This window comes from Triticum urartu, chromosome 6, assembly GCF_003073215.2.
Source record: "Triticum urartu cultivar G1812 chromosome 6, Tu2.1, whole genome shotgun sequence".
Classification (NCBI taxonomy): domain Eukaryota; kingdom Viridiplantae; phylum Streptophyta; class Magnoliopsida; order Poales; family Poaceae; genus Triticum; species Triticum urartu.
This window is the reverse complement of record NC_053027.1, coordinates 61,828,794-61,854,910: the sequence shown is the minus strand read 5'-3', so window position 1 is coordinate 61,854,910 and position 26,117 is coordinate 61,828,794. Positions and strand designations below refer to the sequence as shown.

Here is a 26,117-nt window from a genome sequence, read left to right as displayed (position 1 = left end):
ATAGATTCATCAAAATAAGCAAACAACACACGAAAAACAGAATCTGTCAAAAACAGAGCAGTCTGTAGTAATCTGTAGCTAGCGCAAGATCTGGAACCCCAAAAATTCTAAAATCAATTGCTGGACGTGAGGAATTTATCTATTAATCATCTGCAAAAAGAATTAACTAAATAGAACTTTCCAAATAAAAATGACAGCAGTTCTTGTGAGCGCTAAAGTTTCTGTTTTTTAAAGCAAGTTCAACAAGACTTTCCCCAACTCTTCCCAACAGTTCTACTTGGCACAAACACTAATTAAACACAAAAAAACACAACCAGAACAGAGGCTAGATATTTTATTTATTACTAAACAGGAGCAAAAATCAAGAAATAAAAATAAAATTGGGTTGCCTCCCAACAAGCGCTATCGTTAACGCCCCTAGCTAGGCATAACAAGCAAGAATAGATCTAGGTATTGCCATCTTTGGTAGGCAATCCATAAGTGGCTCTCATAATAGATTCATAAGGTAATTTAATTTTCTTTCTAGGAAAGTGTTCCATGCCTTTCCTTAATGGAAATTGGAATCTAATATTTCCTTCCTTCATATCAATAATTGCACCAATCGTTCTAAGGAAAGGTCTACCAAGAATAATAGGACATGAAGGATTGCAATCTATGTCAAGAACAATAAAATCTACGGGCACATAATTCCTATTTGCAACAATAAGAACATCATTAATTCTTCCCATAGGTTTCTTAATAGTGGAATCCGCAAGGTGCAAGTTTAGAGAGCAATCATCAAAATCACGGAAACCTAACAAATCACACAAAGTCTTTGGAATCGTGGAAACACTAGCACCCAAATCACATAAAGCATAGCATTCATGATCTTTAATTTTAATTTTAATAGTTGGTTCCCACTCATCATAAAGTTTTCTAGGGATAGAAACTTCCAATTCAAGTTTTTCTTCATAAGATTGCATCAAGGCATCAACGATATGTTTAGTAAACGCTTTATTTTGACTATAAGCGTGAGGAGAATTTAGCACGGATTGCAACAAGGAAATACAATCAATCAAAGAGCAATTTTCATAGTTAAATTCCTTGAAATCCATAATAGTGGGTTTAGCAACATCTAGGGTTTTAATTTCTTCAATCCCACTTTTATCAAATTTAGCATCAAGATCAAAAGATTCAGAATTCTTGGAACGCCTTCTAGGTAAAGGTGGATCATATTCAGTCCCATCATTATCAAGATTCATATTGCAAAACAAAGATTTAATAGGGGACACATCAATAACTTTTAGATCTTCATCTTATTTTCATAGCAATCGTTTAGCGGCCATCTTATTAACTAAGGTAGCCCGCTATCCGAAATTTCAGCAGTTAATTTCTCAAGATGAGCAATTTGGGATCTTAAACCATCGAATTCTTTAGACATATCATCAAGCTCTTTATTCATAAAATCATAAAAACTTTTCTGTTCTTTAAGCTCGTTTCTGAAGAAACTATTATGTTCAAATTGCAAACCATGAAAACTCCTGACATTGCTTTCGATTTCTTCTAATCCTTTTAAGGTGAAGGTCACCAAATTTAGGTAGAGCCATCGTGACAAGCAAGCAAACTAACACACAAGCAAACAAAAAGCAAGCGGCAAAAAGAGGCAAATAGAGAGGGAGGATAGAGAGAGAGGGGGAAATAAATGGCAAGGGTGAAGTGGGGGAGAGGAAAACGAGAGGCAAATGGCAAATAATGTAATGCGGGAGATAAGGGTTGTGATGGGTACTTGGTATGTTGACTTTTGCGTAGACCTCCCCGGCAACGGCGCCAGAAATCCTTCTTGCTACCTCTTTAGCACTTGTGTTGGTTTTCCCCGAAGAGGAAGGGATGATGCAGCAAAGTAGCGTAAGTATTTCCCTCAGTTTTTGAGAACCAAGGTATCAATCCAGTAGGAGGCTACGCGCGAGTCCCTCGTACACCTGCACAAAACAAATAAATCCTCGCAACCAACGCAAATAGGGTTGTCAATCCCTATTAGGGCCACTTACGAGAGTGAGATCTGATAGATATGATAAGATAATATTTTTGGTATTTTTATGATAAAGATGCAAAGTAAAATAAAGGCAAAGTAAATAGCAAAGTAAATAACTAAGTAGTAGGAGATTGATATGATAAAGATAGACCCGGGGGCCATAGGTTTCACTAGTGGCTTCTCTCGAGAGCATAAGTATTCTACGGTGGGTGAACAAATTACTGTTGAGCAATTGACAGAATTGAGCATAGTTATGAGAATATCTAGTATGATCATGTATATAGGCATCACGTCCGAGACAAGTAGACCGACTCCTGCCTGCATCTACTACTATTACTCCACTCATCGACCGCTATCCAGCATGCATCTAGAGTATTAAGTTAAAAACAGAGTAACGCCTTAAGCAAGATGACATGATGTAGAGGGATAGACTCATGCAATATGAAGAAAACCCCATCTTGTTATCCTCGATGGAAACAATACAATACGTGCCTTGCTGCCCTTACTGTCACTGGGAAAGGACATGACAAGATTGAACCCAAAGCTAAGCACTTCATTGCAAGAAAGATCAATCTAGTAGGCCAAACCAAACTGATAATTCGCAAGGACTTGCAAAGATAACCAATCATACATAAAAGAATTCAGAGAAGATTCAAATATTATTCATAGATAGACTTGATCATAAACCCACAATTCATCGGTCTCAACAAACACACCGCAAAAAGAAGATTACATCGAATAGATCTCCACAAGAGAGGGGGAGAACATTGTATTGAGATCCAAAAAGAGAGAAGAAGCCATCTAGCTACTAACTATGGACCCGTAGGTCTGAGGTGAACTACTCACACTTCATCGGAGGGGCTATGGTGTTGATGTAGAAGCCCTCCGTGATCGATGCCCCCTCCGGCGGAGCTCCGAATAGGCCCAAGATGGGATCTCGTGGATATAGAAAGTTACGGCGGTGGAATTAGGGTTTTGGCTCCTGTTCTTGATCGTTTGGGGGTACGTGGATATATATAGGAGGAAGGAGTACGTCGGTGGAGCAACAGGGGGCCCACGAGGGTGGAGGGCGCGCCTGGTGGGGGTGGGCGCACCCCCTACCTCGTGCCTCCTCTTTTCTTTCTTGATCGTAGGGTCCAAGTCTCCCGAGTTGTATTCGATGAGAAAATCATGTTCCCGAAGGTTTCATTCCGTTTGGACTCCGTTTGATATTCCTTTTCTTCGAAACCCTAAAATAGGCAAAAATACATCAATTCTGGGCTGGGCCTCCGGTTAATAGGTTAGTCCCAAAAATAATATAAAAGTGGATAATAAAGCCCAATAATGTCCAAAAACAGTAGATAATATGTAACGCCCTCGATGCGGCTATATCTCCTACGTGTCGAAGCACGACTTAGAGGCATAACCGCATTGAAAGCAATGTCACAAGTTAGGCAATCATCACAACATCCCATGTAATATAGATAATAAAAGGGGGAGATACATAGTTGGCTTACACTCGCCACGTCAATCAAAGTACATAAATAGCATTACATCAACCAATCACTCATGGCCCGACTACGGCGCCAAAATAAAAGATAAACCCAACATGCGACACGGTCCCGATCGCCCCAACTGGGCGCCACTACTGATCATCAGGGAAAGACACAAAGTAACGGCGTGAGTCCTCGTCGAACTCCCACTTGAGCTCAAGCGCGTCATCTCGAACGGAGTCATCAGGCCCTGCATCTGGTTTGGAAGTAAACTGTGAGCCACAGGGACTCAGCAATCTCGCACCCTCGCGATCAAGACTATTTAAGCTTATAGGTAGGGCAAGGTAAAATATGTGGAGCTGCAGCAAGCGACTAGCATATATGGTGGCTAACCTGTTCGCAAAAGAGAGCGAGAAGAGGAGGCAAAGCGCGAACGCATAACCTAGAGGGCAAATCCTGTGGCAAACATTACTCCAACACCGTGTCCACTTCCCGGACTCCGCCGAGAAGAGGCCATCACGGTAACACACACAATTGATTCATTTTAGTTAAGTTAAGGTTCAAGTTATCTACAACCGGACATTAACAAATTCCCATCTGCCCATAACCGCGGGCACGGCTTTCGAAAGTTCAAATCCCTGCAGGTGCGTCCCAACTTAGCCCATGACAAGCTCTCACGGTCAACGAAGGAATAGACCTTCTCCCGAGACATTCCGATCAGACTCGGTATCCCGGTTCTACAAGACACTTCGACAAGTTAAAACAAATCCAGCAACACCGCCCGAATGTGCCGACAAATCCCGATAGGAGCTGCACATATCTCGTTCTCAGGGCACAATCGGATAAGCAATCCGTACAACTAAAACCAGCCCTCGGGTTTCCCCGAGGTGGCGCTGCAAGGGGCTCTAGGTTGGACCAACACTCAGAGGAGCACTGGCCCGGGGGGGGTTAAAATAAGATGACCCTCGGGCTCCGTAAACCCAAGGGAAAAGAGGCTAGGTGGCAAATGGTAAAACCAAGGTTGGGCATTGCTGGAAAAGCTTTAATCAAGGCGAACTATCAAGGGGTTCCCATTATAACCCAACCGCGTAAGGAACGCAAAATCCGGGAACATAACACCGATATGACGGAAACTAGGGCGGCAAGAGTGGAACAAAACACTAGGCGAGAGGCCGAGCCTTCCACCCTTTACCAATTATATAGATGCATTAAGATAACAAGATAATATAATGATATCCCAACAAGTAAATAAAGTTCCAACAAGGAACGGTCTCCAATCTTCACCTGCAACTAGCAATGCTATAAGAGGGGCTGAGCAAAGCGGTAACATAGCCAATCAACGGTTTGCTAGGACATGGTGGGTTAGAGGTTTGACATGGCAATTTGGGAGGCATGATAAGCAAGTGGTAGGCATCGTAGCATAGGCATAGCAAAAGAGCGAGCATCTAGCTAAGCAAAGATAGTAGTGATTTCGAGGGTATGATCATCTTGCCTGCAAAGTTGTCAGAGTTGACTGGATCCTCGAAAGCAAACTCAACGGGCTCCTCATTAGCGAACTCGTCTCCCGACTCTAACCAAACAATACAAAACAAGCAAATGGAACACAATCAACCACGTGCCAACTCAAACAACATGATGCAATCATGGTATGCTATGCGGGATGCGATATGTGATGCATATACAAGATTTGACAAGGAATGAATGAACCTGGCCTCAAATTGGAATTCCAAGTGTGCCACTGGAAAGGTGAGATGAAATCGCTTGAAAATGATATAAAGAACGCCGGAATCGGAGTCACGGTTTGGAAATGGCAAGCAATTCAAATATGGCACCAGTCTGCGATATAGCAAGTAGCCATCTAAACGCAACAAGATGAACATGCTACAGCACTCAAACATGGCAACAAAATACATGGCAGGGATCCATTCATGATGCTGAACAAAAGATGAACACTGAGCTATGGCCAATTCATCCATTAACAGGTTCAAACAAGCATGGCAAAAATGCATTTGGTAAACAGATTTCAGACTTAGTGAAATTAACACTTGTCTGGAATTTCAGATCAGGTAGCACATTTTGGAGCATGAAAACTATATGCTACAGGGCCTGAACATGGCAAAGTAAAGCATGGCATGGAGCTACTCAAAGATCTTAACAAAAGTCCCTTAGTGACCTTGAGCCAAAAGGGATCATAAAATACATTTGCAAGCATGTGAACATGGCAAAAACACAATCAGGTCACAGACTTAGTGAAAAACTGGAGCATGCAAATCAGATATCAAGTAGGCATGTTTACGAGCTCGATGCACTCACTACAGAGCAAATCATGACAATCTAAGCATACACCCATCAAGAATACACATTATACAAGCTAGACATGGCAAGAACAATAACATAGCATGCACGGATCAACTACAACATCCTCGGCAAAATCGCTAACAAGTAGACAATTTGCCCAGCTTCACGAAATAGCAAAAGTAGAGCTCGATTGACTCAAGCTAGGGTGCTCCATAATTGCAAACAAAGACATGGATGGATAGAGCACTACAAGATTAACAAAACATCCTTACTGATCATCCTCAAAAGAGGCACGGATCACTAGGAAACAACATGAACATATGGCATATTGAGATAAACAGGTCAAGGACTTAGTGGAAATGCTAAGTCCCTGAAATCAGCATTAACGAATGCACCACTTTGCAAGCTTGTGCTAGTCACCACACACATCACAAAAATACATGGGTTGCACCTCTGGATAGATGACAAAACATATAACAAAACTCATGTAGAGCTCAGGGGCATATCATGCACACAATAATCATGGCAAAAATGACAAATATCTAATTGGAGCAGCAGATCTGACAATTATCTCAAATAGCATTCTTCCAACAGCATTTCGGGCATCAAGATGAACTCAAATGAAAATGATGCAATGAGATGAAATGATGAACTCTCTGAGATGAACATTTGATATGCTACATGCCCAAAACGGAGCTATGGATGCGGAGATATCACGGGTCAAAGTATGCAAAATTACAGGAAAAAGGGGGGAAGTCAACCCGATCTAGGGTTTACTTTAGCAACCCGGATCGGGATCCAGATCGAGCAAGCGCGAAAAACGAGGTTCGCTAGGGGCCGGCGCCGGAGTAGGCAAGGGCGGCCGGAGAGAGGGAGGTCGGCGCTGGAGCGGCGTTGCCGGGGTGGAGCGCGGCTCCTGCCGTCGAGGGGCGAGGCGGTCGCCGGCGGGGGCGCGCTGCGGCGCGGTGGCGGCGGCCGGAGCGAGCCGGGAGGCGGCGGCCGGCAGCGTGGATCCGCGGCGGCGCAACGGCCGGTGGGCGACGCGCGGGGAAGAGGACGAAGGCGGGGCGGCGGCGCGGGCGTGTGGGCCACGGGGGCCCAGCTCGGGCTCGGCGGGCCGGCGATGTGGGGCGCGGGTGCGGGTGAATCAGGCGGCGCCAAGTGGCGGCGGCGGGGTGGAAACGGACATGTCCGTCGGCGGCTTTTTTGTCCGGTCGCGAGGAGAGGGAGAGGGTTAGGGTTTCGCCCGTGAATTTCGGAGGGGGTTCTTTATATAGAGGTAGAGGGAGCTAGGAGTGTCCAAATGAGGTGCGGTTTTCGGCCACGCGATCGTGATCGAACGCTCTAGATGATGGAGAGGGTTTTGGTGGGTTTTGGGCCAAAATGGAGGGGTGTTGGGCTGCAACACACATGAGGCCTTCTCGGTCCCTCGGTTAACTGTTGGAGCATCAAACGAAGTCCAAATGGTACGAAACTTGACAGGCGGTCTATTGGTAGTAAAACAAGGCCGCTTGGCAAGTCTCGGTCCAATCCGGAAATGTTTATTCCCCACACACGAAAGAAAGGTAGAAATGACCACCGGAGGAGAACGGAGCGCCGGAATGCAAAACGGTCAACGGGGAAAATGCTCGGATGCATGAGACGAACACGTATGCAAATGCAATGCACATGATGACATGATATGAGATGCATGACAACAATAACAACACACGGAGACAAAAACCCGAACCTGAGAAAATAAAATAACTTAACGCCGGAAACGGCAAGAGTTGGATTACATATTAGGTAAATCATATCCGGGGTGTAACATAATATAGCATGGAGCAATCAAAAATTATAGATACGTTGGAGACGTATCAAGGTGCCATGGGAAGGTGCTTCCATGTGTTTCTTGAAGGGGGGCATATGATACTTATCTAGATATATACTCCATTTGATATATTCTGCAAACATTAGCAAACAATAATCAAAAGGTGTGCTTTGCAAAAACACATTTTTTAACATGTATAAGAATTAGATATAAACATGTAGTTATTGGTTACTCTGTCATGTGATTACAAAATTCTTTTTATCAATTGATTGGTGTTTTTTTGATAAAATGTATATTATTTTATCGCTTAAAAACCGACAATTGAACCAGTGAACCCGCGGTTCGACCGGTAAACACCCGAAATGACAGCCTTGCCGGTTCGTTTACTGGTTTGGTTTTTTTAACTATCCTTGGAAGGCTTGATGTTGTTATTTCTCACGAGGGATTAACAAACGTGTTGACACTACTATGTTCCATTTTAGGAGTACAACCATTAGAAAGATTGTTTTGATGTACCACAATATTCTGATCCCCTCTTGTGGCCAACTATATAACAACTGTCACATCCCGATTTAGGAATAGCAACCAAAAGGTGCATCTTGCAATATCAATTTATTTCCTTCTATTTTCTAGGCAACTTTGCATGTATAAAATGTTTTTCTCTATGACAATGTATAAATGACATGTTTCTCACTGTCATACCTGAATATCCCTCAAAAGGTGCAACATGAAGGTACTTCCATGTGTTTCTTGAGGGGATCGTATGATCTTTATCTAGATATATACTCTATATATTTTTTGTCAAGTTTTGCAAATAATAATCAAAAGGCGTGCTTTGAAACAACACTTTTTTATCATGTATAGGAATTGGATATTAACACGTGGTTACTGGATATTCTGTCATGTGATTACACATTCTTTTAATCAATTCATTGGCGTATTTTTTTATTAATATATATTATTTTGTTGCTTAAAAAACCGACAATTGAACCGATGAACTGGCAGTTCGACCGGTAAAAACCTAAAACAACAGCCTTACCAGTTCGATTACTGGTTCGTTTTTTTAACTATGTTTGGAAGGCTTGACGTTGTTATTTCTCACGAGGAATTAACAAACATGTTGACGCTACTATGTTTCATTTTAGGAGTATAGCCACTAGAAAGAATATTTTGATGTACCACAATAATCTTCTCACTTTTTGTGGCCAACTATGTAACAACTATAGTACTCTGGTTTAGGAATAGCAACCAAAAAGGTACATTTTGCAATATCAATTTATTTTCTTCTATTTTTTGGGTAACTTTTGCATGTATAAAATGTTTTCTCTATGACAATGTGTAAATGGCTTGTTTTTCACTATCATACCTGAATATCCCTGAAAAGGTGCAACGGGAAGGTACTTCCATGTGTTTCTTGAGGGGATCATATGATCTTTATCAAGATATATACTTCATTTTATATATTTTGTCAAGTTTTTCAAGCAATAATCAAAAGGCGTGCTTTGCAACAACACATTTTTTTATCATGTATAAGAATTAGATATTAACATGTGGTTACTGGTTACTCCGTCATGTAATTACACATTTTTTATCAATTCATTGGTGTGTGTGTGTGTGTGTGTGTGTGTGTGTGTATATATAATTCTATTGCGTAAAAAACTGACAATTGAACCAGTGAACTAGCGGTTCGACTGGTAAAAACCTGAAACTACAACCTTGTCGGTTTGATTACTGGTTCAGTTTTTTTAACTATGCTTGGAAGGCTTGACGTTGTTATTTCTCACGAGGGATTAACAAACGTGTTGACGCTACTATGTTCCATTTTAGGAATATGGCCACTAGAAAGAATGTTTTGATGTACCACAATATTCTTCTCCCCTTTTGTGGCTAATAACTATGTAACAACTATGGCACTCTGGTTTAGGAATAGCAACCAAAAGGTACATTTTGCAATATCAATTTATTTCCATCTATTTTTTGGTCAATTTTGCATGTATAAAATGTTTTTCTCTATGACAATGTGCAAATGGCTTGTTTCTCACTGTCATACTTGAATATCCCACAAAAGGTGCAATGGGAAGGTACTTCCATGCGTTTCTTGAGGGGATCGTATGATCTTTATCAAGATATATACTCAATTTTATATATTTTGTCAAGTTTTTCAAACAATAATCAAAAGGTGTGCTTTGCAACAACTCATTTTTTATCATGTATAGAAATTAGATATTTACATGTGGTTACTGGTTACTTTGTCATGTGATTACACATTTTTTATCCATTTATTGGTGTATTTTTTATAAAATATATATTATTTTATTGCTTAAAAGACTAACAATTGAACCAGCGATGCGGTTCGACTTGTAAAAACCTGAAACGGCAACCTTGCCGGTTCAATTACTAGTTCGGTTTTTTTAACTATGCTTGGAAGGCCTGACGTTGCTATTCCTCACGAGGGATTAACAGACGTGCTGACTCTACTATGTTCCATTTCAGGAGTATAGCCATTAGAAAGAATATTTTGATGTACCACAATATTCTTCTCCCTTTTGTGGCCAATAGTGTAACAAATATAGCACTCTGTTTTAGGAATGGCAACCAAAAGGTGCATTTTGCAATATCGGTTTATTTCCTTCTGTTATTTGGGCAACTTTGCATGCATAAAATGTTTTCCTCTATGGCAATGTGTAAATAAGTTTCTCACTATCATACCTGAATATCCCTCAAAAGGTGCCATGGGGAGGTGCTTCCATGTGTTTCTTCGGGGGATCATATGATCTTTATCTAGTTATATATACTCCATCTGATATATTTTGCCAAGTCTGTTAACAATAATCAAAAGGCGTGCCTTGCAACAACACATTCTTGCTTGCCACCGTTTCTTTGTGCAACCTTGCACGCCACATGCCTTCCTGCAAAGCCGTTTCCATAGGAGGCAAAAGAAAAAGGAGGTAGCATCAATTGCTCTGTGTTGTGGGGATCTCATCGTAAATGACGGCAGGGCCCTCTGCCTTTTAAAATATCCAGTGCCGAATTTGACGTGGGAGCGAAAGGAAGAGAGCGAAAGAACCATTCTAGAATTCCTCCACGGCGCGCGCTTTCCCAGGGCCCACGTGCTGCGGCCGGTAACGTGGCGCGCCCGCGGGCTGCGGGACGGGCGGGAGGCCGTGCCTGGCCCACGCGTACGCGGGGCGGCGAACTGCACGCAGGCCTAATCCTGACCATTTTGCGCATAGGCCCTTGGATTTACCCGTAAGTACGTAACTCTGTCATGATACTGTCTCTACCGTCCGTCCTACTGTCCCTGGAAAAGTAGGTAGGAAATACAGAATGCAGCCGTTCTGTCGACGATCACGCGCTGCGGCCGCGGCGGACCGCGGGGAAACGCGTCCGGTGTCCCTTCCATGCGGGCCCGGGGCGTCCGCTGGACCTACGTGTCATTGTTGTACGCGGAGCTGGAGCGCGCCGACAATGTCTGGTGCTGCTTCTGCCTGGTGCGTAGCCGTTGCAGACGGTGGAGCAGCTGGGCTGCCGGCTGCCGCTGCGGCGGGAGAAGGAGAAGGTGGAGGACACAGGAGGAGCCTGCATGGGATCCTCTGCGCGCGGCTCGGCTCCCGACGGCCGACGGGCCCGAAGCGAGGCGCATGTGGGGGTGCTCTGACGGGACGGACGGAAGGGATTGAATGCAGGGAGAGGGTCAACGTGCAGATGCGCAGGCAGGTACAGGGAGTACGTGGGTGGCGGCAGAGGAGCACGGGCCTGGCCTGACGCGCGCAACGTGTGCTGCCGATGATGCCGACGATGATTATGAACCGGCGAGCGACAGCTGGCTTGGGCCCCATACTGGCCCCGCTTCCATGGCGGTCAGTCTCACCCCAACCCTGCCTGACATTTTTTATGAGAAAAATAGTGTGCAGGTTCTGCGTTAGTTGACCAGGTCAAATTTCGCCTGCCGTGAAGCTTGACGCGCCGCCTATTTCCAAACTAAACTGCTTTTGAGAATATTTCACATCGTTACCCCTTTTGTGCAGAGCCTGACAGCTAGGCGCTGTACAGTGCAGCGCTTTGCTATCAGGCGCTGTACAGTAGGGGTCAGCTGGATGAAATACTTTCAAATACAGTTTAGTTTGTGAAATAGTTTTGCTTGAAGTCAAATTTGTGTCTTTTTGCAACGTAAAAGAAATCTGCGCGGCATCATCTGCTGACCAAACTGATGGGCGCTGGTCGCTGCTCACTGGAGCCACGTTATTGATTGACCACAGGACAGGGGGCTGTCGACCGACGGCCGGGCCCATCTCCTTATCTTCAAATTTTGCCCGTCATGAAGCTTAGCGCAGGAGGGGCTCAGGCTTTCGGCCCTAAAGAATTCCATTTTCCTGAGTAAGCTGATGGACGCTGCTCACTGCTCACGGGAGCCACAGTATTGTCGATCAAAAGGGTTGTCAGCCACTCATCGGAGGCGATCGGAGGCGACCAGGAGAGTGAAAATGAACAAAACTGACCCTTATCTGAAACTTCAACACAAAATGGCCCTAATCTGAAAATATTTCACGAAATGGCCCCTTTTGCATGACGCCCGGGGCTAGGGCGCTGTGCTAGATAGTATGACGCCCCGGGTTAGGGCGTCATGCTATTTGGCATGGCGCCCTAGGCCGGGACATCATGCTACATGTCGTTACCATGGCGCCCTAGCCCGGGGCGTCATGCTCTCTAGAATGGCGCCCTAGCCGCGGGCGTCATGCAAAAGAGGGCCATTTCATGAAATATTTTTAGATTAGGGTCATTTTATGTTGAAGTTTCAGATAAGGGTCAGTTTTGTTCATTTTGACGGAGACCCGTCTACTTATCTTCGAATTTAAACAGCACGCCAGGTCGCCAGCGTCCGTAGCAAATGCACTGGTGAGGTGCGACCCTGCCGCTCGTCCCGTCAGGACCTGCAAAATTGATTGATTAAAGTCCGGATGAGCGTAGCTGGGTTCATCATATGGCGCGCAGTACAGCTGCAGGCAGTTTCATTTTTCTTCTTCTTTTGAGGCAGGTCTGCTGCTGGCTCGTTCGGGTCGGCCTCGCTCCGACCGCCCGCGTCGAGTCTCCATTTGGCGGCCCGTGGGCGCTAGTAGTACGTAGAGACCGCGGCTAACCGTACCCAGCGCGGCAATCATGGCTTGATTTGGTCGTTAGGACAGCTCTGCCTAGCCTAGGGCGATCGAGCTAGCCATAGCCATGGCTGTTGTTAGATCGATCCAACTACGTAAGTACAATCACTATTTTTTTAGGGTATGGGAGTAGTAGAATATTGTGCTGGCAGTTGCCGCGTTAAGTCGCTCGCTCCTCGCCGTACACACCGTCCGGATCGACTAAACAAACCACCAGCTGATGATGATTAGCGCATGTAACCTAACGTTCGGCGCGTCTCGACCCGGGCGCATTGTTATTGTTTTTTTCTTTCTCGGATTGGTAGAGGGTTTAGGTAAGGGATTGATGCATGATGGGGTGGTGCTGGTATGCGGTTGTAGTATCACAAAACTTAAAACTTTGCTTTTCGTTGGTAACGACTATTTCTGACTTTCTCGGGTGGTTAACAGGCTGGGGCGAATGATGGGGTAGTGGCAAGCATACCGTTGCGTCGTAGAGCGTGTGTTTTGAGCCCCGACTTGCCTGATTAATTTTTTTGGCATGACCAAAGCAAGGTCATTATTGTTTGGGTTATAGCCATTGTGGGTGGCTGCCAAAAATTCGGCAGAAATGCTAGAGCTTCATTTGGTTTGGAGCCAACTGAGTTGGTAAAATGTTTGGCAACTTTGATATATTTTCCCGTGTTTGATTATACTTTTCTTAAATATATTTAGCCAATGGAAGGAAGAGAACGGGTGAAACTTCTTTTTCGAGGACAAGAGACAACAACAACAACAAAAATCGTCCGATTCGTATTATTTGTCATAGATCTAATATGAAGTTTATGCTAAATCCTCGACAATTAATATTGATAGGAGAGAGTAGCTACAATATGTCCAACGAAATAATGTGTACCCACATATGTCACCACGCAAAATTGATCTAAGCAGTACGAGGTATGTTGGGTTGTAGCACTAATCATGATTTGCGCTGTCACTTCGGCCCCTCCCAATGCTCCACCTTATACCAGTGCTAAGCCTGTCATGTAAATGAAGAATCTGATGTGGCCGAGGTGAGTGTGAGAGGTGAGTGTGGTGATTGTGACCCCAGGAAGAAAATGCCAAGTGCGTGAACTAGGAAAAACATTGAAATGAAAGAAACCCACCAATGTATGAAAAACTTTAGTTGCTAAATCATTAAAGGAAGGACCCCATCTAAGCACCTATGCATTGGGGAGTACAGTTCCTAAGCTATCTAATGTGCTCAGGACCTCATCTAAGCACCTATGCGTTGGGGAGTATAGTTGCTAAGCTATTTAGTGTGCTTAGCACCTCATCTAAGCACCAATGCATTGGCAGCAGCCTTACACTAATCAAAAGGGAGGAGCTAGCATCTTCTTTACTTCTTATTTGCATTGACATGGGCTCATGCAAGCTTTTTTCCTAGTCTGCACCTCTGCGGTGTTGTAGCCGAGAGATAGATGTAGCGCCATCTTCGCGCTCTCTCTCCTCCTTTCTCTATCTTTCACACATGATCTTAATAAGGTTCTAGCCGGTTTTATTTTCTTCTCTTTCATCCTTTGTCTCTATTGATTTTCCGGTTTTCCTTCTATTTTTTCCCTTGTTTGTTTTTTATTTACTTTACCTTTTTAGAAATTCCTGATTTTTTTTAATTTTACAAACAATTTTCAATTTTTTGAACAGATTTATTTCATGAACATTTCTCAATTTTAAGAACATTTTTTGTATCCACATACATATTTCAAATTCATGATCAATTTTTGAATTCATGAATAAAATTTTAAATTCTTGAACATCTTTTAATTCATGAAACGTTTTTCAAGTTTGCAAATGTTTTTTGAACATGTGAACACTTTTTGAATTCATATTTTTTGTAAAAAGTCAGGAAGTTTTTCTGACTTCACAGATTTTTTTAATACACAAATATTTTTGAATTAAAATTTTAAAATTACAATAAAATGTCAAACACCAAAATGTGAAGCAAAAACAAACATGGATGCATGCGCTTTTAGCCGAGGCTTGGCACCTAACGTAGACTAAAGCCTACGCTACCAGGCCGGCCCATGTGGCATCGCTCGTGCACAAATTCCAAAAGCGGTTTACTTTTTCCTGCCCCTGAGATTTTTTGGGTGCAGACTTGGGATCAAAGCCTTCACAAATCTGGAGATCAGTTTTGGAAGGAAGGGTTTTGTTGAAACAAGGGCTGATAAGTAGAATTGGAGACGGCCAATCCACGCACATATCTAGAATGACAACTGGGTTCCACGTGAGGTTATGATGAAGCCTGTTGCTCATGCGGCACCGGAGCTTTACTCACTGTACCACATGCTGATTCAAACAAGGAATCACAGGGAGGCATGATTGGTTGGAAATGCTGGAAATTTAGACCCAGGCAGAGAAGAGAAGTTGTGGAAGCATGAGATACATGTTGCTTCTAGATGGCCCTGTATCAAGGTACTCTGAAACATCGATTTTATACTCACGTGAGCCCAACAACTGAATTTATGTTTTTTTACAAATAAAAATTGCGCTCATTATTCTCATATTTTAATTCAACAATACAAATAGGAATTCCCCTGAGCGGTAAAATTTCCTGTCAAGAGCGGAAAAGAATTTTCTGACAACAGACAAAAAGGAAGGAAGATGAAACCATTGCAGCCCTGGCTGCTGGGACAAGGTTTTCAAAACTCATGAGCTTCTGGAGAGACGTACACAGGCACAGGCAAGAAGGGGAATGGGGCTACAGAAGCATAGGCAACTGGAGGGCGTGATTGAGCACGACGAGAATGTTTCAGGTCTTCCTGTTTCTGTCTAGCTCTTTCTTCTTCGTCCCACAGCTCGGCGCCGCGGAGAACCCCAGCGATCTCACTAGTCTGATGAATGTTGTTATGCTCCTTCTGTTCGTTGGGCAGCCGATGCAATATAAGTCCAGCCATCAAAGCAGGAAGATACAAGAGGCTACCATGGAACATTCTTCTTGCACTCTTCTGACTAGGAGCCAGTACAAATGATAAGGCTCCAATGGCGAGGCCCGTCGTTAGAAGCGATGCTTCAAAACTGAACCATTCGGATGTTAGCCCCCCTACAAAGCATTAGTTAGTTCCATGAGTAAGAAAGATCCCAAGTTTGACCAAGTACTTTATTATAAGTAGTAGTAGAAGCAAATGGAAACTAGAGAACCTATATGATTTTTTAGTACTTACAGTTATATGCAAATAACCCCAACGGCAGCATGTAGAGACAATTTCTGAGTGAAACCCATGCAGTTCTCTTGCCAGTAGGATCAGCAAAAGAGAGCATACGATACCTGAATCAACAAGCCAATCACATGTCAAGGATACAAATTAGGACCAGTTAACATTTTGATGTAACTACTACAGTTGGAATAATTGAGTTACCCTCCAGCAAGGTAGTCAGCGCGGCATAAGTACGCAAGGGCCATGAAATGTGGTAACTGCCAAAAGTACAAAGCAGCCGGCAGAATCATAGAGTTGAGTGACAGTTCAGATGCTGCTGCCGCCCACCTGTGTCAAGATAAATAAGGGCCACATGCCGTGTAAACATATTGCACAGCTCCATTAATAATCATTCAACAAATAAACAAGAGTGCAATAATACACAGAATATATATATGCCCATGATGCACTAAAGCATGATATTCTACACCTGTGCAGGCAGTCTATTAGAGCAATGCTACAAATACTGAAGAATTTCTGAAATACTCCCTCCGTAACAAAATGTAAGATGTTTTTTATGCCCTATGCAAAACCAAAAAACGTCTTACATTTTGGTACAGAGGAAGTAGAAATGTAGGCGGGTGATTATGAATAGCTGGATGCTGTGGTCAAGGACAGATGTAAAGGTTTCTTCTTTATGAACTTATTAGTCTGGACTGAGAGAAAAAACATACACCCAATACCTATTCCAGTTCTCAAATCCGAGTCATCATATATTCATCTAATGCACTTATTGCTTTAACTGCACCACTGTGTATCCCAGCCCCTAAAGACCTTCTAGTCCAATAATGCCAGCATTCCAGTACAAGAAGGGCTCAGGTAACAGAAAGAGTCGCGTCCAGTTGTAAATTTGTTTTCTCGTATCTCCTTCCTTTATAATGCCGGCAGGAGATTTAGAGCTTTCCTTCTCCTTGAAGTATTACTGGACTCTGAGCCTATAAGCGACCTTTTTTTTATTTGCTTGCTTAAGATGTGACTGTATGGCCTGAAACAGTCTCGAGGGCAGTGGTATCATCCAGTTTGATGCTTCATGTCAGCAGCTATGGTTTTGAGAGTAAGTAGTCCATAACTTCAATTTGTGTGTTTAAGCTTGTAGGTCCAGAGGGCTCTACGATGTATATGTTGCTTCATTCTGACGAATCTGTTATGGCCGTGGGTGCACAAGGCAGCAGGAAATAGGCTTATCCGTGAAGGCATTGGATAGCTTATGCTAGAGATTGGAAAGTTAAGAAAAGGAGTAACTCGATTAGTATTTATCCTTGTTGGATACAGTTGGGTCCATTACAAAGAGACTAGTTAAATTAAGAAGAGTCCAACTGAACTAGGAAGGTAGTTATGGTTTGGTCTTGAGTTTAAACCATTAAAAAAGACATGCCTAGGCTCTAGGCAATAGCAAAACGCCTAGTGGTTAATGTGAGCTTAAGCGTGCGCTTTGGTCAGAAAAGCGCAAGGCAGTGGTGAAACTCACAATTAGCACCTATCACCTTTTTTAACTTTGGTCTAAACTGAAATACGACTTGCGGATCAAGTTAGTCGTCCTACATAAAGGACTAGCATGTATCACATTTAATCACGCAATAAGAGAATAGTTTATCAATCTGTCATCCCCCTCATTCATCCTCCCTAAGCCATGTTCTATTACCCAATCCCATACGCCGAGCCATGCATGATCTTCATGGCAGTACTAAACCAGATTGTTCCAGTTGCCAGGCCATTAAATGACCAAAACCAGGGTGCACAATAAGAAATTAAAATAGGAGATGAAGAATATACACTCGCTCCATTATTTTCAACATATAAAATACCACCTTCAACCTGCACCTAGATAATCCAGAAATGTGTCTTCAGTAGTAACATACCCTAGAAGTGGCGGAATGGCGCCAACAACCGCTCCCACCCATGTATTGACAGGGTGTATTTGCTTCAGTGGAGTGTATACAAATGCATACAGAATGAGATTGGATGCTGCAAGCCCAGCAGCTAAGTCATTAGCCTGCACAGACCTTGCCAAAATTTCTTAATGTTTAGTTCCAATAACAGCATCATACCATCTACAGTGGCCGCATACACTTTAAACAAAGTGTAAAGCAAGTACAAGCAAACAGCAAAGAGCCGAACCTTGCAAGCCAATAATGCTGTTCCTGCAGTTCCAACAGTTGTAGCCCACATGGCAGCATGCACAGGACTAATACGCCCTGATGGTAGGGGCCGTCGCATTGTCCTTTTCATTTTAGCATCATTCTTTATTTCAAACACCTGAAAAGGATGTCGATGCACCAAGTTCATTGTCTCTAAGCGTGATAACCAGGTGTATATGATATCTATAAATCCCGATGTAAATATGTAAGAAAATCAGAATAACTTCTCAAAAACTGATATTGAAGTGTGACATTGTGTGACAATGAACATAAAAGGATTGCAAGAATGTGAACACAATGAATATTGGTTTGGTTAACCAACATGCTAATGGAAAAGGCTGCCCCAAAAAACAAGCACATACCTGGTTGAGAGTGTTGGCAGATGCTGCAACCATCATGGTACCAGTGCATGTGTAGCAAAGTCCAGCAATGTCTACAATGCTGCCACTACCGAGCACATATCCAGCCCCCGATGTTGCCACGACAAGTGCACTAAATACCATAAAAAATAGAACGTATAATCAAATAAAAGAAATGCAACAAGAGGACAAATAATTTGTCAGCCACAAGGAGTTCCAAGATGCAAGACACAGACCATGGCAAATTCAAAATCATAAGATTGTCTGAATATATCCAAGGGACACATATTAACCCATACGTGCACTCTCCAGACATACATAAATCCCACAGAACAATTTCTCCAAAGAAGGCATTAAAACTAGAATTTGTTTAGGGAGAATAGATGGTTATGCCTACTGTCTGAGAGATTTTGACTAATTGAACTTTGAGGTACTGTATCAAACTCTCGATTCAATTTATGCATTCTAACCAAAAATAAGTCGTAATGGATGTTAGATGGTACAGGAGACTTTCAAAGTTTATCGCCTATGAATTGTATTCCCCATTCTAAATAGGGGTACCATGTGGTTCAACAAACAATAGAACATAAATACCATATGTGCAATATGAATTCTAAAGAGAACATGCAACAGAACATTTGGACTACAAACATATGGGATATTGTTTCATATCTTATCATATGAGGAAAGATTGCTAGAAGTCGAGTGCAATTACAATTTATAAAATCCGATGAATGGAAAAAACTAACGATACTAAACACCTTATGACAAAAACATAAAGGAAATAATTAAATTATAGTTCATTTTTACCGCTACAAAGATCATCTTAGCTTTTCAGGCACACTAAACCACTAATTGACCACTATGCATACATTGTCAAGGTGGACCGATCAAGACAGTAATGATTTGGCAGCAGACACTATCTACTATCTAGCATCTCCGCCGCACGCAAAAGCTTTGGCCAAACCCTAATATTTCAGGACATGGCTCCAAAAGCACAATAAAACTGAATGGTGAAGCAAAAACAAGAACAACGAGAAGAGAAGAGGTCATGCTTAATAAACGCACCTAAGTATAAAGACATCTACTGCATCACACCTCTGTTTAGTGTGTTATAAGGTAACTTGAAGGCAGTTTTGCTTATCAAGAAATTTGGTGTTTCCATCGTTGTGGTTATAACAAAAAGAGGTGGCTTGTCCAGTCTGCAGTACACTTACAATTCCATTTCTACATTACAAACAAAAGGGCTCCATTAGCTAGTTTTTCACATAGCATCATATGTTTCCTGAACAGTATCATAAGTTAATTTTATAGAGCCAATATTACGAACCGAAGGTTCACAATTTAGCATACGAGATCCTGCAGCGCATAAACTTTAAGGGGTATTAATGAGTCATAGATCCCAAATTGTTAAAGGGTTCACAATTTAGCTCGACTGTTATAGATCCCAAATCACAAAGTTGATGAAGTTCATTTCTTCGGAATATAACCTCAAAAATTGAAAAGCATATCTTTATTTCATTCTGAAAAACATCAATTGTAAGAATAGAATTGGTCTTCTGAAGGGAAATGGAAGCAAATCGCGCACCTGAGGCGGGCTTTGGAGAGCTCCCAGTAGCACTGCCCGTAGTGACGCAGCACGTCGGAGGCGGATCTGGCTCCCGACGAAACAGCTACCGAGGCGGCCGCCGCTTCAGCGACGATGGGCGCGGGGGAGGCGGCAGAGGGTGCCGAGCAGGCGGCGCGCGCCGAAGGGATGGGGAGAATAGCCGTAGAGGGGTGGTGAACGGGGTCTCCGAGCATGCGCGAGCGGAGAGCCCTCGCGGCGGAGGCGGCGGTGGCGCCGCCTCTCCACATGGCGGCGGAGGCGACGACGAGCGACGCGGATGCCGGAAAGATCTGGTGGACGCTTTCGGCCAAAGAGATGGAGCTGCCGAGAACTCCACTTATTCACTTTTCTGCCCTAAAAAAAACTTATTCATGTTTCTTTTTTCTTTCTCGTAATCTTCTACTATATCTAAATGGCTAGCCCTCGCTAGCCTATTTCTCTCAAGATGATATGCCGGCTCAGTTTTTTGGAGGTGCTCATAGAGATAGAGTGTGCGTGTGTGCGTTTATAGGGGTGAGTGTATGCGTGTGTATATGAGCGCTTGTGTATGTACTGATGCTCAAAAAAAAACATGCAAGTATGTCACCTCATCATTCAACATGCAAGAAGAAAGACCCACCACAACATATAATCATGCATAATAAAAAGCCACTTGGACATGCAAACATGCATGAGAGTTTACATTCTATTAGGATATTTACATTATACAATAATCAAACACCACAAATCATACTTATTTTTAGCTTTAGTTCTTATATTATAACTCTAAAAATTCATGTTTCATACAACCAATTCTAACTGGATGTATTACAAACGTTCCCGCAACAACGTGCGAGGTATCATCTAGTGACCAACAAAAAGCCTATTCATTGCAATTTGACGAACTGAGTGTAGCTCAGATGGCTATATTCTTTGTGGGCGGAATGAACCATCAGGGAAGTTCTAGACCTGCATTGATGATCGCATTTTTCTGGATTTATTTCAAGCCCCTCGGGGATGTGCGTTGACGTCTTGTTGACTACGAAAGTGTGTGTGACGATTTCATCAATCTCAAGATGATGTGCCGGCTCGGTCTCTCGTAGTGCTAATAGGGTAAAGTATGCGTGTGTGCTTTCATACGGGTGTGTATATATGCGTATGTATGAATGTCTCTATCTATGATGTGTTCAAAGAAGTAAAACTTGTGGTTTTTAAATCAATATCCGTGCATTGCATTGAGTCATACATGCTTTGGTGGTTCCACATTAATCCTGTCTAACATATTTTTTATAAATCCCATGCACATCAAGCAGCATAGTCGTTCTTTTTTTTTCTTACTATTTTATTTTCTCCTTTTCTTCTTTCTCCATCCACGCACCAAGATTCTAGTTAAACAAAATTTGTAATGATTTCAGTGTAATTTAAGTTCTGCATTGTAAGATTGCCACTTTCAAAGAAATTCTTAGATTTTATATGGTGACACCTAGAACTTATAATTATAGGGGCCTTTGCGACGGGTCTATTCCTGAAGCATCTTCCGGGTTCAATTTGTTCACAAATAATCCCAAACAACTACTCTCAAGAAGTATAATTTAATCAATTCAGCACATATAAATAACCTTCTCAGCATGCACAGAGCAATGATACTCATTATCAAAACCCAACCAAATCATCTTGTGAGCATGCTAAACTTCTACTATACAGCTAGCTTGGATGAGTCAAAACAATGCAACTACGCAAGTAATTTATATTCATACTAAAATTAAGAACAAAAACATATTAGACGAAGTTATCAGAATCAAGTCTAAACTATTGTCTTCCGTTGAGACTAAATTTATGTGCCAAAATATCACACAAATATTTGCACACAAAATAAGATGGATACTCTAGTAGAACTGAAGTATACTAATGCTCCAATAGGAAGAGTGCACTCTACTTGGTAGAAACTCCTAGATAGTTGTGAATCTTTTAACATAAGTAGCACCAAGCCACTAACTATGCATAGGCGAGGACTGTTAAAACTTGGATTGTTTCAAACTACAGCTAATGAAAGTGCAACTGCGTAGAAAAAAGGGAAGATTTTTTTTCTACCACGCAATTTAGGCCTTATTTGTTTTGGCTTTTGATTCTGCTTTTACAGCTTTTCTATTTGGTAAAAGAGCAACAAAAACTCTTAAATAGGGGTGTTTTGCTTCAGCTTTTGGCTTATGAATCAATATGATGATATAAGCCAAAAGCCGAAGCAAAAAAGCACCTATTTAGGAGCTTTTTTGGCTTTTTGGCTAAAATGAAAAAGCTGCAAAAGCAGAAGCAAAAAGCCCAAACAAATAGGACCTTATATCCTCTCTCTTGTGCTTCTTTTTTTCTTTTTTGCGAGAAACTTCCAATCTATTCATCTTCAATCATGACAGTACATCCAACATAAAAAATAATAAAAATACATCCAGATTCATACATCACCTAGCGACGACTATAAGCATTGAAGTGAACTGAAGGCGCGCCGCCGTCATCGCCCCTCCCTCGCCGAAACTAGGCATAACTTGTTGTAGTAGACAGTCAAGAAGTCGTTATGATAAGGCCCAGTAGGACCAACGCACTAGAACAACAACCGTCGCCATTGAAGAGAAGCTTATATCGGAAGGACCCAATGTGAAGACACATGAACAAAGACCGGACCCGAGCAAATCCACCAAATACAACCACCAACCAAATCCCGCGAGATCCGCGGGAGACACACTTCCACACGCTCTCCAACGATACTAGACGTACCACCGGTACGGGGGCTAGGCGGGGAGAACCTTATTTCCGTCTTCAAGAAGCCGTCGTTGTCTCGTCTTCCTGATCAAAACACGGACCCTAACAAAACTTAAAGCACCTAAAACGGAGCCCTCCCACCGGCAAGGGCCGGGATCCACCATGCACCCATGGCCCTAAGGCCACAGGAGACGTGGTAGATCGGCGGCGCAGCCAACGGGAGGCAGAAACCCTAGTCATCTTTCCTTGGAGGAGAAACGAAGGGAGGAGAGACAAGGTTGCGTACAATTTCGTCCTTCTTTCTTTCCTTTTACTCTCAACTGAACCACATTATAACTGGATTGCACTCTGCAAGCCCAATTTTCTATCTCACACAGGAGCAGGTCATAAGGACATCATCTTTCTTCATTCTGAACTGAACAACACCACACACTGAATTGCATCCAAGTCATTGTCTTATTTTTCCCCTTAGTTCTCTTAAATTTTTATTATATTTATCTATTCCTATTATTTTTCACTCATCTTAACTTTTGTTTTCCATCCTTTATTATATTTATATATTCCTATTCTTTTTCACTCATCTTAACATTTGTTTTCCATCCTTTTTTTGTTTCTTGCTATTATTTTCCTAAGTAAAAAATGACTATTTGTACAAGATACACGGACACTTGTTTTTGAACATGTGATTTTTTTTCTTTCCAAGACATGAACATCTCTTTAAGATATACTAGTAAATGCGCACGTGCAACGCACGTTAAATATTTAGGCAATATATTAATTGCACACGGATTTTAGGTACGCTATTATTTGTGTGTTAATCCTGTGATTAGTGTAATATTTGGTATGATATTAATTACACATTTAACGCTCGCCATTGGAGCAGTCTAGGTCGTTGGATTAACTTAGTTCGATGGCTGAGATCAGTAGGATCCGCCGCTTTGGGTCTTTTTATATTGGTATAGACTTAACGTTTGTTTTCCATCCTTTTTTGTTTCTTGCTATTATTTTCCTAAGTAAATAATGACTATTGGTACATGAAGGAAATATGCCCTAGAGGCAATAATAAAGTTATTATTTATTTCCTTATATCATGATAAATGTTTATTATTCATGCTACATTGTATTAACCAGAAACATAATACTTGTGTGAATACATAGACAAACAGAGTGTCACTAGTATGCCTCTACTTGACTAGCTCGTTGATCAAAGATGGTTATGTTTCCTATCCGTAAACATGAGTTGTCATTTAATTAACGAGATCACATCATTAGGAGAATGATGTGATTGACTTGACCCATTCCGTTAGCTTAGCACTCGATCGTTTAGTATGTTGCTATTGCTTTCTTCATGACCTATACATGTTCCTATGACTATGAGATTATGCAACTCCCGTTTACCGGAGGAACACTTTGTGTGCTACCAAAAGTCACAACGTAACTGGGTGATTATAAAGGTGCTCTACAGGTGTCTCCGAAGGTATTTGTTGGGTTGGCGTATTTCGAGATTAGGATTTGTCACTCCGATTGTCGGAGAGGTATCTCTGGGCCCACTCGGTAATGCACATCACTTAAGCATTGCAAGCATTGCAACTAATGAGTTAGTTGCGGGATGATGTATTAGGGAACGAGTAAAGAGACTTGCCGGTAACAAGATTGAACTAGGTATTGAGATACCGACGATCGAATCTCGGGCAAGTAACATACCGATGACAAAGGGAACAATGTATGTTGTTATGCGGTCTGACCGATAAAGATCTTCGTAGAATATGTGGGAGCCAATATCAGCATCCAGGTTCCACTATTGGTTATTGACCGGAGACGTCTCTCGGTCAAGTCTACATAGTTCTCGAACCCGTAGGGTCCGCACGCTTAAAGTTTTGATGACAGTTATATTATGAGTTTTGATGTACCTAAGGTTGTTCGGAGTCCCGGATGTGATCACGGACATGACGAGCAGTCTTGAAATGGTCGAGACATGAAGATTGATATATTGGAAGCCTATATTTGGATATCGGAAATGTTCCGGGTGAAATCGGGATTTTACCGGAGTACTGAGGGGTTATCGGAACCCCCCCGGGGGCTTAATGGGCCATGGTAGGCCTTAGTGGAGAAGAGGAGAGGCGGCTAGGGCAGGGCCGCGCGCCCCTCCCCCTCTAGTCCAAATAGGACAAGGAGAGGGGGGCGCCCCCCCTTTCCTTCCTCTCTCCCTCCTCTTTCCCCCTTTCTCCTAATCCAACAAGGAAGGGAGGGAGTCCTACTCCCGGTGGGATTAGGACTCCTCCTGGCGCGCCTCCTCCTGGCCGGCCGCACCTCCCCCCTTGCTCCTTTATATACGGGGGCAGGGGCACCCCAGAGACACAACAATTGATTTGATCATTTAGCCGTGTGTGTTGCCCCCCTCCACCATAGTCCACCTCGATAATACTGTAGCGGTGCTTAGGCGAAGCCTTGCGTCGGTAGAACATCATCATCGTCACCACGCCGTCGTGCTGACGAAACTCTCCCTCAACACTCGGCTGGATCGGAGTTCGAGGGACGTCATCAGGCTGAACGTGTGCTGAACTCAGAGGTGTCGTGCGTTCGGTACTTGATCGGTCGGATCGTGAAGACGTACGACTACATCAACCGCGTTGTGCTAACGCTTCCGCTTTCGGTCTACGAGGGTACGTGGACAACACTTTTCCCTCTCGTTGCTATGCATCACCATGATCTTGCGTGTGCGTAGGATTTTTTTTGAAATTACTACGTTCCCCAATAGTGGCATCCGAGCCTAGTTTTATGCGTAGATGTCATATGCACGAGTAGAACACAAGTGAGTTGTGGGCGATATAAGTCATACCGCTTACCAGCATGTCATACTTTGGTTCGGCAGTATTGTTGGATGAAGCGGACCGGACCGACATTACGCGTACGCTTACGCGAGACTGGTTCTACCAACGTGCTTTGCACACAGGTGGCTGGCGGGTGTCAGTTTCTCCAACTTTAGTTGAACCGAGTGTGGCTACGCCTGGTCCTTGCGAAGGTTAAAACAACACCAACTTGACAAACTATCATTGTGGTTTTGAAGCATAGGTAAGAACGGTTCTTGCTCAACCCGTAGCAGCCACGTAAAACTTGCAACAACAAAGTAGAGGATGTCTAACTTGTTTTTGCAGGGCATGTTGTGATGTGATATGGTCAAAGCATGATGCTAAATTTTATTGTATGAGATGATCATGTTTTGTAACCGAGTTATCGGCAACTGACAGGAGCCATATGGTTGTCGCTTTATTGTATGCAATGCAATCGCCCTGTAATGCTTTACTTTATCACTAAGCGG

General features: G+C 42.8%; 1 protein-coding gene across 1 annotated transcript; it reads right to left on the bottom strand.

Moving 5' to 3' along the window:
• Positions 1-15,178: 15,178 nt before the first annotated feature.
• On the bottom strand, positions 15,179-20,391 carry LOC125513407 (protoheme IX farnesyltransferase, mitochondrial-like). Its single transcript, XM_048678525.1, has 7 exons — positions 20,045-20,391; positions 18,460-18,589; positions 18,078-18,215; positions 17,819-17,952; positions 16,122-16,247; positions 15,927-16,030; positions 15,179-15,805 (listed from the first exon to the last, which is right to left on the bottom strand). Exons 1-7 carry the CDS (start codon positions 20,311-20,313, stop codon positions 15,405-15,407), a joined length of 1,302 nt encoding a protein of 433 aa, XP_048534482.1. The 5' UTR covers positions 20,314-20,391; the 3' UTR covers positions 15,179-15,404.
• Positions 20,392-26,117: the final 5,726 nt, after the last annotated feature.

Coding starts and splice junctions, on each gene's coding strand:
- LOC125513407 (XM_048678525.1), bottom strand. CDS start 20,313: ATGTGGAGAGGCGGCGCCACCGCCGCCTCCGCCGCGAGGGCTCTCCGC. Junction 16,031..16,121: donor GCTGACTACCTTGCTGGAGG/GTAACTCAATTA, acceptor TTGTTGATTCAG/GTATCGTATGCTCTCTTTTG. Junction 15,806..15,926: donor GGGGTTATTTGCATATAACT/GTAAGTACTAAA, acceptor AATGCTTTGTAG/GGGGGCTAACATCCGAATGG.